This window comes from Nothoprocta perdicaria, unplaced genomic scaffold (assembly GCF_003342845.1).
Source record: "Nothoprocta perdicaria isolate Ctin4 unplaced genomic scaffold, notPer1 scaffold_170, whole genome shotgun sequence".
Taxonomy (NCBI): domain Eukaryota; kingdom Metazoa; phylum Chordata; class Aves; order Tinamiformes; family Tinamidae; genus Nothoprocta; species Nothoprocta perdicaria.
Window position 1 is genome coordinate 1105780 of NW_020454872.1, and position 12289 is coordinate 1118068.

Below are 12289 nucleotides of genomic sequence, written 5' to 3' on the forward strand. Positions count from 1 at the left end.
GCCGCTCCCAGCGCCCGCCGCCGCCCTCCGCCATGGCCGCCGCCGCCGCGCGGCACCACGGGAGAGGGGCGGGGCGCCAGGCGGCCTCCTCCCTCCCTTCCTGTCTGCCTCTCTCCCTACCTGCCTGCCTGGCGCGGGGCTGCCGGAAAGGGGGTCCCCGGCCCCAGCGCAGCCCCTCGGCCCCGGTATCCCGCCCACGGGCGGGCGGCTACGGGCGGCCCAGCACTACCCTCCATTACCCCTGCCCTACGCTAAGATGGCGGCCCCCGCGGCATCTACCCGCAGCCAACATGGCGCTGGCAGCGCTTCCGGCCCCGCCCCGGCGCCCCCGCGCCGCTCCCGGCGTGCCGCGCGCGGGGCCGGTCCGCTCCCAGAGCTGCCAAAATGGCCGACTTCGAGGAGCGGGTGTCGGACGAGGAGAAGGTAGGAGCGGGACGGGCGGGGGGCCGCGGCGGGCGGCGTGCGGCCCGGGCGGCGTTCCGCAGCCTCGCCCTGCGCCCGCAGCGCCGCCGCGGCCGGCGAGGAGCAGCCCCTACCGCGCCCCCGTGCCGCACGGTCCGGGTTTCAGKCGGGGTTTATCGATACCTTCCCCTGTTTTAACCAAGGCGCTGCAGGTTTAGCTTAATATTTCCACGTGATGCACGTAACTTTAAATGCCGTAGACTCGAGGTGYTAGTTAACAGCCTTTGCGCGCTGTTCAGTGCAAATATTTTAGAACAAAAATGCTTTGGTCTTTACCACATACCCGATATCTCTTCAATGCGGTAGAAAATGTATATTTTGTCTGTTGTCACTTAACTGAATTTCTTTCCCGCTGCTGAAATCGTAGTCATCGTTGTATTTGATGCGAGAAATAAAAAGTAAAGCTTTATTGTGCCGGGTGTTGTGCTGGTATGGATTTTGAGAATGAAGTTGTGAGTTTTGCCACTGCTTTAAGAAAATGCAAAGAAGGTAAGCAGAAAAAACAGGAGGAATCGGCCTTTCCTTGCACAAGCAGCAGTTCCTCATCCTCTGCGGGCAAGTTTTAAGCCAGCTAAGGCTCAACCTAGTCCAGGTCCAGCTGAGCTGCCCCTTGCTGCCCGTGTAAGGTGCTTTTGGTGCCGCTTTCCTGTCCCAAGCTGCTGGTTGCATCGCTTCCTTCTTAGCTACTTTTCCCCGTTTTAGAAAAAGGAAGCTGTTTTTTGCTAGCAGCCTGAAAGCTACCCAAAATGGTAACGAGGAGCCAGGAAATAGGTCAGCTTGCAGAGAGGCTTTTCATGCTTCTGCGAGTGAACATCCTGCCAGGGTGCTGACATCCCCGAAACAAACCAACAAACCAACTCTGAAAGCACCGAGAAACACTTCCCATGTCTGACACGAATCACGTCACTCCTGTGGTCCCACATTGCACTCCCGATTTTGGTAGCTTGACATAAACATCTTGTTTTGTATTGTATTGTTCCAAAAGAGAGATAGGACTAGTGACGTTGGAAAGAGGTTATGTTTCCTTCCATAGGTTGCTTTTAAGTGGTAATGTGACTAATCATCAACAACCATTTTCAATTAAAACCTGGAAGAGGAGCCGAGTATGTTTTATGTCGTTCCGAGAGGTTCCATTTTGGGACATATCCTGTCTCCCAAGTCTTGTCCAGGAGGATCTCATTCTCTTCAGTACTGTTAAAGCCACAAGTACTTGATAACTTGATAACCATAACCCTCTGTTTAGGATTGATAAATAGTTTGAACAGGATCAATACCCAGGGCACGTGGATTCTGATAACACAGAACACTCACGTTGGATTTTAGAACAGTGCAGCTTTATTCTCTTTAAAAGAGAATGGGTTTTCTTGTTCCAGCTTCAGTGTTCACAAACAGGTATTTTCCTTTTGCTTTCTCAGATATTTACTRCATTGCCTGTAATTCCAAATTCCTAAGTTCTTTCACTATTTTATGAAAGTTTATGACTGGGCTGCAGTACAATTTCCAATAAAATGCATACTTCCAGATAAACGAAGGAATAAGATGCCACAGAATGGCACCAAGTAATCCCTGAGAGAACACGTGCCAGAAGTGCTTGCATGCTCGGTGCGGAATAGTCTGCAGCTCTTTTCTTAACCAGAGATTCCAAAAGGACAGTAGCTCCAGCAGAGACAGCAGCATGGCATTGACAACAAGAAACCATGATGTCCAATAATGAATCCCCARCCAGCTCCAGGCAAATTCAGCAACTAATTGATAAGCCAAGGTGAGCTTAAGAAGAAGTTTCCTCCATTGCTTCCAAGTAGGAGGTTTAAGATGGGAAAGTTTCTTGTCTACATCTGCTCTGTTTTCCTGCACGGGACACACAGTATGGATGAAAGGCAGAAATGTTTCTGTGTAATCAAAATAGTATAAATATAATATTCCAAGTCTTGGAGAAGTGCTTAATGTATGCAGCAAGAAGAGYGTTGGCTTGGGTGTTGCAGCCTTGTATTCCCAAAGACTGTAATGCTGCTTTCCCAGATGCTGATCACTTAATTCCTTCAGGAAAGTTTCTTCATGGCTGCTGTTAGCTGGACTGCAGCACGTGCTCTGCGTGGGACAAGGGGAGTTCAGATRAACAAGAGGCCTCTGCTCTGGGTGTTCGTTCTCAGTCCGTAGATGAGCACTTAGAGTAACTAGAGTGGTCAGAACCCCCAGGAAGAGCCAGCCCCGCTGCGGGCCGACTTTCTGATCGTGCCCGTGCTGATGAAGGCTGTCCTGGGCTGTGGCACTGCTTGTCCTCGTCCTGGCCGGGCCTCTTTCTGCAGGGTTACTGGGAGGCAACGTTTCCTTCRCGCGGTGGAGCACAGGACTAAGCAGCGGAGGGTGTCCCGGTTCCCGCTGAGGTTCGGGTGGGCTGCGTTGCAGGGTGGGATTTGCCTCAGAGTTCCCCCCTAACAAGCTCAGGCACGGCCAGGTCTTGGCCCCGCTGCTTGGGGTGCTAGGAATGACCAGGACTGCGCTACAAGAGGAGCAAGGAAAATCATCTGCTGACATCTGGTGATTTCTTTTTGAGGCACTGTCCATTTCTGTTGACTTGCCGGATTCGTTTTGGAGCTTTCCATCACGTTCCACATTTCTGTCAGTTTTCATCTTTTTCCTTTGCGTYTCCATGCCGCCCTCTGCACTCCGAACAAATCACTGTCTTTTCAAAGGCTGTGAAACATAATTAACTCGGAAAGCAATCCCATGGTAGTTGATGCAATTGATTTACTGTTCTGTTTCTAGAGGGATCAGCCTCTCAGTCCTCGCACGCTGCTTGCAGCTAGTCAGTGGCATCTCCTTCAGCCAGGCAGCAGCACACACAGAGTCGCATCACATGGAACCAACGAGTCTCACAATGTGTGCTGGAAACTCCTTAGCTACCCGGCTGTGYTGACGCTGCTATCTAGTTACAGTGTGACTTATGACAGGGCCTTCTTATTCTTTATATCTTGGAATGGTTTTGTGCTTACCAATAGGGATTACAAAAAGCCACCATTCAGTAATATCCCCAAGAGAAGGGGCTAGCCAGGATTCTTGTTGAATGCGGGTTGAACAGCTCACATTTTCACAGACACCCATGTGAAATTTGCACGTTTTGCTGAGTATATTTAGAGTTGTTCTGCTCAGGTGCACCCAAAAAATCCCTGGTCTCATCTGAGCTATGCATTTTCAAAATGAGAACAGTCTTTCCCCAAATCTAGCACTCCCCCTTACTCTGAGTTGTATTTGTCAATGAATTGCTTCAGTGTTTGTTGTAGCTGTTGTTACCAGTTGTATCTGGTCTTCTCAAGAGAATTTCTGATTACTCTTTTGCTTTATTGTAGGTGCGCATAGCTGCAAAATTCATCACTCATGCACCCCCTGGAGAGTTTAATGAAGTATTCAATGGTAGGTAAACAAAGAAGAACGATCTGGCRGGTTACCCTAATGTTTCAGTTGCTATGAAAGTTCATAGCTGTGTCATTCAGCTTTAGAGGCCAGCAATTACAAATGAAGGAGAGTATACTGTCATTCTATGGCTGCGTATGCTTAATGACATGATTTAATCATTTTAGTGGTTGTATTTGTACAGCTAAAGATGAAATGCAAGAAAAACATTTGATCAGAAAAATCCAATAATTTGGACATTTTCTTTTCCAGATGTCAGATTATTGCTTAGCAATGACAATCTTCTCAGGGAAGGAGCAGCACAGTAAGTACTCTTGTTTCCAAAATATGCCAAATTAGTATCTTAAACACATATGTTTCCCTAGATTTATCATTCAGCAATGAATTATTTGTGGTGTTGAGAAAAATCTACTGTAACTTCTCCCTCAGAAAAATACAATGAAAGGCATGGCAGATTCCATTAAAAAGGCCAAAATTGGAATTCATGCTGTAAAGGCCAAAACATTTTGAGGCTAAAACATTTAATTGCAGCAGGAATGTCTAATCTTGGTGAAACATGATTTGTAAAGCAAATGAAGCCTGAAATACTGAGCAATCCTTAGCCGGAGGTTGTTTTGCTTCTAAGAACTACTCTCAAAGAATGTTTTCAAAATATCTTAACTTGCTTAGTCTCATCAGAAGGCACCTAAAGGTTATGCATGTAGGCTTTCTGATGCCAGAGTTTGCTTTGAGCTATGTGCCATGTCTCTCAGCAGGTTTTTACAACAGAAAATTGCCATAAATTAGTCAACTTACATTTGTTTACCACACTGCTCAATTGTAGCACGTATGCCTCTGTTTTGCCTTGGCCTACTCATATTCCCTTAGGCACAGTTCTGCTTCTGAACTCTGTTTTTCTGGTTATCACGAAATAAATCTTGCCTTAGAGTTGAGATTTTATAGCTATCACTAATAAAAAGCTGAAAATCTTGTAAGAGTCCTGGTGTGTATTGTTTGCAAAATTGCTAAGTTGGACATTTTTTTCGCGTTTAACTTACTCCTGAGTGGAAAATACCTCTGTGCCGTTACAGCTCATGTTTTTTCAATTCCCAACAGTGCGTTTGCACAGTATAACATGGATCAGTTCACTCCGGTGAAGATAGAAGGATATGATGATCAGGTACAAAAGTTTTCTGTTACTGTTTTTGTACACTTTAGGGGTACAAAAGACATATAGCTGAATTGTTCCCTTAAAGCTTTGTCTGTTACTAACTGTTACTGACTAATTTATTGCTCCTTAAGTAAAAGATGCTGAAGTCAYTGAGAGCCTAGTTAGAGTTTGAATGATTAAAGACTGCTGTTCATGTAAAGCTCATTTACAACTCCTTATGTTACTGCATGCTCAGTTCCCACTGAAATCAATAATGAATTCTTAATAGCATTTGTCCACTGTCTTCATTTTTAACTATCCCCAGTTACCCTAAACACACACCTTTGATTATAGCAAGCTAATACTATCCAGTTGACACCAATAAAACATTTTGCATTTGCATTTCCCTTTATAATGCCTCCTATAAAACTTGTTCTCAAACAATTTTGAAAACAACAGTGTTTCCAGAACAGCTCAGGCTTTTCTTTAACCTCTGGACAAGCCACCTGTTCGTATTGTAACTTTAAATACATACAACATTACTGCATACAACCATTTCTGAAACAAAAGACATAAGTCCAATATTACTGTAAAGAGACAGAGTTTACCGACAGTCTCACCACAACTGTTCTGTCCTTAATTAAGATTAGTGCTAAAGATCTTTGTTGTTTTACAAGATGTTGGAGATGAATGAATTAATCCATTGAGACATTAGTCGGGGAGAAACCCAAAACAGTGCTTTTATAGCAGTGTAAGTGTTACTTAATTTGCACTCTTATCTTCTAGGTCTTAATCACAGAGCATGGTGATCTGGGAAATGGCAGATTTTTAGACCCAAGGAACAAACTTTCTTTTAAGTTTGATCACTTAAGGAAAGAAGCAAGTGACCCCCAGCCTGAGGACACAGAAGCAGCTTTAAAACCATGGAGAGATGCCTGTGACAGTGCATTAAGAGCATATGTGAAAGATCATTATCCCAATGGCTTCTGTACTGTTGAGTATCCACGTTGTTTCTTTGAGAACTTTACTTCTATCAATCAGTACTTGACGGCCAGTGCACCAAGCAGTCCTGTTTGAATTGTCCACTTTCACTAATGTCTGTATTATTTTTCCTTATTTTGGAAAAATTAGTTCAAAAGAGGGTGCGGATATATTGATGTGCACATGTATGTAAAGGTCTTTATTAGACCTTACTTGCTCATAGGCATGACTGCACTGCACCTTAATATCTGCAGTTAAGGAAAAGCAGGCATAATTTGCACATACTTGCAAGTAGAAGTGCTGGGCAGGTTCACTAGTGGTATGCATGCCCAGTGCCACAGCACAACACCCAGCCTCCAAAATGCTCTCGAGAACAGAAGATAGCTCTGCACAGCTCTTGTGGTGTGTATTACACAACCTCTTAATTTTTTCTAAATACAGGTTTATGGTAAATCTATAGATGGTCAGCAGACAATTATTGCCTGTATTGAGAGCCACCAGTTCCAGCCCAAAAACTTTTGGTAAGACTATTTTAAACATACTGTATTTTCTTCCTTTCCTAGACCTCAAACAAACTCTTCCTTTACTGGCTCTGACATTCTGAAAGCCAGTAGTTTGGGGCTTCCCAATCAATTCTACTTGTTACGATCTCTTTTCCATGCAGACCCCTTGGCACTTCCCTAAAAGCTTCAGTAATAGCTTGGTGACCTATCCAGAGRGAAGATCATTAGCAAAGCTGGATAGTTATCCCCTTACTTATTCCTGAGCACACGTGTGCCAGAGCCAGCTTGAAGCTTCACTGTTCTGAACTGTGCCTCAGGAATGGGAACTCAGAGTCATATTAGGCACCCCAATGTTGATCACAAAACAATAGGAAGACTACAGAATACGGCCAGTTAATGAGGCTCTTTTTCTTGTTAGAACATGCTGTGGTGTGGTTTTTTTTAGGAACGGTCGCTGGAGATCAGAGTGGAAGTTTACCATCACACCACCAACAGCGCAGGTGGCTGCTGTGCTCAAGATCCAGGTGAGTTACACTGCCCAGCAATAACTAGAGAAGCTGCRTTGCTCCTTCTCTTATACTGAGCTGTTTGGCTCAAAAATGAGATGCTAGAATTCAGAAAAGATGTCCTTTTAGAACCGAGATGCTATTAAAACTATACAAATTAAGGAATTAATTCTTTGAACTTTAGCATTTTAAATATTGCTTAAAATCTGGCCTGTCGTTTAATAMATAGTATTACCCTACATGCCTCCAAGTCTGCTTCGCTTTATAGGGCTAAAATCTATACCATGAATTCTTTTATAATTGCTCTTATTTCAACTCTAGGCGTTTACTGCATTAACATAATCTTGAACAGGCTTGACAAAGAATGAAACCTTTTAGAAAATCCATCCTGCTTTTAGTCTCCACGTAAGCAGAGAAGACTGGCACAACAATGCTGTTGTGCCATTCTGGTAGCATTTGGGGGCTCTAGGGTTTGTAAAATGAGTGTTAATGATAACCTATATCATCTGTCTTTGTCCAGGTTCATTATTACGAAGATGGTAATGTTCAACTGGTTAGTCATAAAGATATCCAGGACTCTGTACAAGTTTCAGTAAGTATGATAGAAGATTTTTTAAATAATAAAACCATTTTTAAAAAAAAATCTCACCAAATGTACACTTCTAGGACTACACCCTCTTAACTCTTTCTTTATGAAAACTAGTGTAATTTTAGGATGAGTAATCTGTGTAGTTATAGAATCACATGGGAAAGAGCTTCCTTTCTTGCTTAAAACTGAACTATGTTAAATGTTCATTTGCTATTGGTTRGTTATCACAGAAATGCCAGTTAAAGAGGAACCACATATGCCTTTCCATCCATGTGCAAGGGAAAAATACTATGAACAGCACCCTGAGTAACAGCACTTTAGTGACAGTAGAGGGAGCAACAGTCACAAAATCCCTCATTTAGGTCAATGAAGCTCTACTTTCGTGGTGCTCACGCTAGGGTGCAGCCCCGTTTCAGCTTGGAGCAAAAGTTCCAGCTAATCCCTGCTTCTGTCTTGCCCTGCACTGAATCACRTCCATAATAACTAAAAGGAGTCCTGCAACGAGCAGGAGGTGAAAGCTGCTATTACTGTCCACTTCATGCATACACAGCCTATCACTTGACAAGAACTATATTGAATAACGTTTATAAAAATGTATATTTTCCCCTTTGCTTTGTAGAGTGATGTCCAGACAGCTAAGGAATTCATTAAGATAATAGAAAATGCAGAAAATGAGTACCAGGTAAGATCAGACATTGTTAAAAAAACATGATGGAATCATATCAATGTTCCTTTACAGTTAACAGAAACATGACCACTAACTGTTTCTAACTTAACGTTGTACTGATTGTAAGAATTACTTGGGAAAGAGCATTTTATTTGCTGACAAGTCAAGTATTGAAGCTATACCTTGCCATTAATCAAAGCTTGCCATGTAGTTATTCTAAAGCATTACAAATGTTATCTGAAAGGGTGTGGGCAAGTCTAAATTTTTTCTCTGTCACAGCTGAAACAATACTAACAAGGACATGGGTGACAGCTTTTTATATTGTCCCCGCCTGTGTGAAGGAAGAAGATTTGATGCAAGACAGACACCTAAAAAAACCCAACTACATTCACAAGACTTTAACAGATAACCTTTTTCCTTGTGCACACACTGGTGACTTGCTATTATTAGTTAATTGGCAGTGTGCCTTCCCCTTGCAGAAAGGGTTTTGTGGCCTTAAGAGACATGTTTTCTCRGAATATTGTGTTACTGCTCTAATTGAACCCCCTTGCCCTTACAGACCGCGATCAGTGAGAACTACCAGACTATGTCAGACACCACCTTCAAGGCCTTACGCCGGCAGCTGCCTGTCACCCGCACCAAGATCGACTGGAACAAAATCCTCAGCTACAAGATCGGCAAAGAAATGCAGAATGCCTAACGCATCGAGTGAGATTTGAGATGTTGGTGTGCAAAAAGAACACAAAAAGAAATGTGATCTTATGCCAAGTAGATGGTTTCTGAACCAGTGCAGCATTTTTCTAGGGCTTTCGAAGTTAACAGGTTTTCTATCCTCTGAGAGAACTGTGGAACGAATAGCATTGCCTGTGTTTTGTGTTCCCTGCCATATAAACTTCCTTTTGTGACTGCATTTACCAGTAGGTCATTTTAATTAAGCCACATTCATGATTCAGAAATACAGTTATTTTCAATCACTATAAAACTGTGCTGGTTGGAAAACTTCCTAGCTGCAAAAGCCCTATAACAAGTCCAGCCGAGGGTGTAGAGCATTCCCTTCACCCACATGCAGCACTCCAGGTACTCCAGTCAGTCTGTTGATTCTGCCAACAGCTCAAGAYGCTCTGCTGCAAGATTTAATAAATGCAAAAGACCAATAAGTTCTCCCATATATCCTTACTACTGACCTCCACAAAGCAAAAAGCCTATAGGCTTAGATTTTACTCTATGAAATGAGTTTACAAGTTTCCCTACAGAAATCCCTCCTCAGCCAGCTCTTCCAGGGATGTAGCCTCCTTTTTTTTTTTTTTTTTTTTCCTAAATATGAAGATTTGAGCCATGTTCCTTGTAAGTGAACATTTTTGCTGTCCCTTCCCTCATGTATGTACGGTTATCAGACATCTGCATTTTTATAGAACTAAGGCTTTTTTGTTGGATGGGATCATTGCCAATCCGTTTAGTCTGGATGGCAATTAAAAATGCAAATGTCTACGGAATAATAGGTATGTTGTGCTTTAATGCTTTGTGGCAGGTTCCTAGAATTTGTATCACAGGTGTATGAATGGATCGTGTACAAAATGATAAATAAACTTGCACCAAAGTAAGAGAAAAAACTCTATTTTGTCTCTATCGTGGCCACTTTCTTCTCACAGTTAATGGGCACGTTGGGCACAGTCTCTTGGCTGCTCTCAAACCTTGTTCTGCTTTGTTTTTCTGTAAGAAGCAGAAGCACCAGGCCCAAGCTGCTGCTTCGAGCAGGAGGCTGSAGGCACGTGGATACCTTCTCCGTCCAAACTACGGACATGGATTCACTGTAAAGYGAAGCTCCTGTAGTCGATTCACTTTGTTTACACTTGTTCCTCACTCGGCCTTTCTGTAGGTTGTTTTTAAATGGYTGGTGTCTTCCTATTTTTACATTCCCAAGGAAAGGGGTTGGGAAGATAGGGCTGGGACTGCCTGTGCGCTACCCTGGAGGTGCTGCACAGCGATACCACAGTGTGACAGTGTTCTATCCTGTGCGAGATATTTTGTCTAAATAAAAGATATTTGTCTTTGCTGTTAAGCCTGACCTACAGGAATCCTCTGTAGGAAATAGTCTAGTAGAAATGCACCAGTCTGCTTTAAAGCTATTCGTGTTTGTCCTTCTGCGATCTCACTTCTGCAAAAATCCTGATSAAAGCAAAACTGCAAATGGTATCTTACGTAGCCCAAAAACTGCAACAGGATTGCTTGCAAAATTAAGCTTTTAGGTTAAAAGGCAAATAGTCACCTAGCTCAATTTTCCCCACTAATTTATCTTATTTTAGCGCCTAGGTGGCTTTGCGCTCGCGCTGTTGAACCTTGCCCGCCGCGGCGCCGCGTGTCCGTGCGCTGCACAAAGCGGGACTTGTCCCCGGCCGGCCGCAGCCGCAGGGGGCCGGGAGCTGCTCCGGCCGCCGCCTGTTTGTGCAAAACGTTCCCTCCCCGCGGGCGCAGACAAAACGAAGCGCCCGCGCGCGGCACCCAGGTCGCCGTGGCTGCAGTCCCATCCAGACAAGTGCCRCAGCAATTCCAGGAATGTGGGGCTGAAGCCGGCACAAGATAAAGCCACGCCGTGCGCACAGCCTTATCTCCCAGCGCAGCCCCAGCCACCGCGCTTGTCCTTCCTGCGCGCCTGGTGCTGCAGCCTGCATCCYGCTCTCCTTTCTCCAGGCTTCACCTGATCATTCCTTAGGGCCAGATCATTCCCCATTACCTCCTCAAGCCCATCCGTTGCTACAGCAGAGACCCAGCTGATCCCAGTTCTAGCTGCTCCTGAGCTCCTGTTTCTTCCTTGGAAAAGGAGTTTGGTGCACTCGCTCACCGGGATTGAGGCGTCACGCAGGTGGCCGTGACACCTATAGACACTGTGAGGCCATGAGCTTCACACAAGATGGGCCAGCCTAGAGACCAACGCACGCGCTGGGCTGGTTCCGCCGCGGCTCCGAACCCACACAGCCCAACGTGGCTCTGGGCACGAGCGGCGCGGGGGGCAGAGCAAAAGGCAGCTCCTGCGGCCAGGGGCCCTCCCAGCCCCATGGCCACAGTGATAAGGGCTCTCCAGTGATAAGGGCTCCCTCTCTGCTCCCGAGGGCAACGCTTGGAGTTTCAGGGCACCACCTACAATGCTGCCATTCTGAAAAGAAAGTGATTTTATGAACTCCACAGGTTGCAAACCGAGCTTTTAAGCACCCATACCTCAGACCTCTGTTAATTTTCCTCCCTCTGCCCCATTTTCTACAGKCCCTAGATAGGGCAGTGATCCCTACGCCCTCTGTAGAACACTCTGGGAGCTGATGAAGGATCTTCATCATTACCCTTGGGGCTAACAGCTGCTCTCCAGCTCCTGCTCAGGGGGCCAAGACGCAGCTTTAGCTGTGAGCAGAGCCTCTTGGAAGCAGCCGCTCCTCCAGAGCAGGTCACACGCACGTCACTCGAGTCCCTGCACTCAAAAACACACTGTATGTCCTTGCCTAGGGCACGGGCAGCCCAGGATGCAGCCTAAGGGCTGTCCCAGCTGYGAGTCCCCTCCAGGCAGCAGCGCTGGGGCTGCAGACAACACCCGCTGCAGCTAGCGGGGTGAGAACAGCAACCTTACCTCGCAGAGCGGGCAGAAGCCCCGCTGCGCGGCCCCGCCAGCGCCCCGGGTGAGGGAGCGCAGCCCACGGAGCGGCTGCAGGGCTAGAGCACAAGGACGGGGCAGAGCCGAGCACGGAGAGCAGCGGCAGCCGCTCCCGCTCCCTCTTTGTAGGGAGCAGCGGCCGCGCGMGCTCGTCCCCGCCGACGGGGACGGGACCCGGCTGCGGGCGCGCGTGTCGGGGCGGGCGCGCGCGTTCCCCGCCCCGCGCGCAGCCCCGCGCTCGTGTCACGGGTGGGACCCGCCGACACCTGCGCGCGGCGGGCGAGCCCTTTCGCTTTCGTTTCCCCGCGCCGCCCGGCCCCGCTCGCTCCGCCCGGCCCCCTCGCCCGGGGCCGCCCCGCTCGGCTCGTCCCGGGCCGGAGCGGTGCCGTTGGGCTCCGCGTGGT

The 12289-nt window shown here is 46.4% G+C and overlaps 3 protein-coding genes across 3 annotated transcripts in view; 1 reads left to right on the forward strand and 2 right to left on the reverse strand.

The window, feature by feature from the left end:
• Window positions 1-292, reverse strand: part of ST7L (suppression of tumorigenicity 7 like) — a 19956-nt gene extending 19664 nt beyond the window's left edge. Inside the window, exons 1-2 of the mRNA XM_026036053.1 lie at window positions 251-292; window positions 121-208 (exon numbers count right to left, since the gene is read on the reverse strand). Of these exons, the coding sequence (XP_025891838.1) occupies window positions 121-208; window positions 251-292 (130 nt within the window). The remainder of the gene's footprint in view (window positions 1-120; window positions 209-250) is intronic.
• A 53-nt stretch (window positions 293-345) lies between these two features.
• On the forward strand, window positions 346-9538 carry CAPZA1 (capping actin protein of muscle Z-line subunit alpha 1). The gene is made up of 10 exons (XM_026036080.1): window positions 346-423; window positions 3810-3873; window positions 4126-4177; window positions 4969-5032; window positions 5789-5995; window positions 6425-6504; window positions 6932-7010; window positions 7513-7584; window positions 8201-8263; window positions 8808-9538. Exons 1-10 carry the CDS (start codon window positions 385-387, stop codon window positions 8946-8948), a joined length of 861 nt encoding a protein of 286 aa, XP_025891865.1. The 5' UTR covers window positions 346-384; the 3' UTR covers window positions 8949-9538.
• On the reverse strand, window positions 1668-3483 carry LOC112944614 (bifunctional apoptosis regulator-like). The gene has a single exon (XM_026036079.1). The coding sequence runs from the start codon at window positions 3112-3114 to the stop codon at window positions 1882-1884; it is 1233 nt and encodes a 410-aa protein (XP_025891864.1). The 5' UTR covers window positions 3115-3483; the 3' UTR covers window positions 1668-1881.
• Window positions 9539-12289: the final 2751 nt, after the last annotated feature.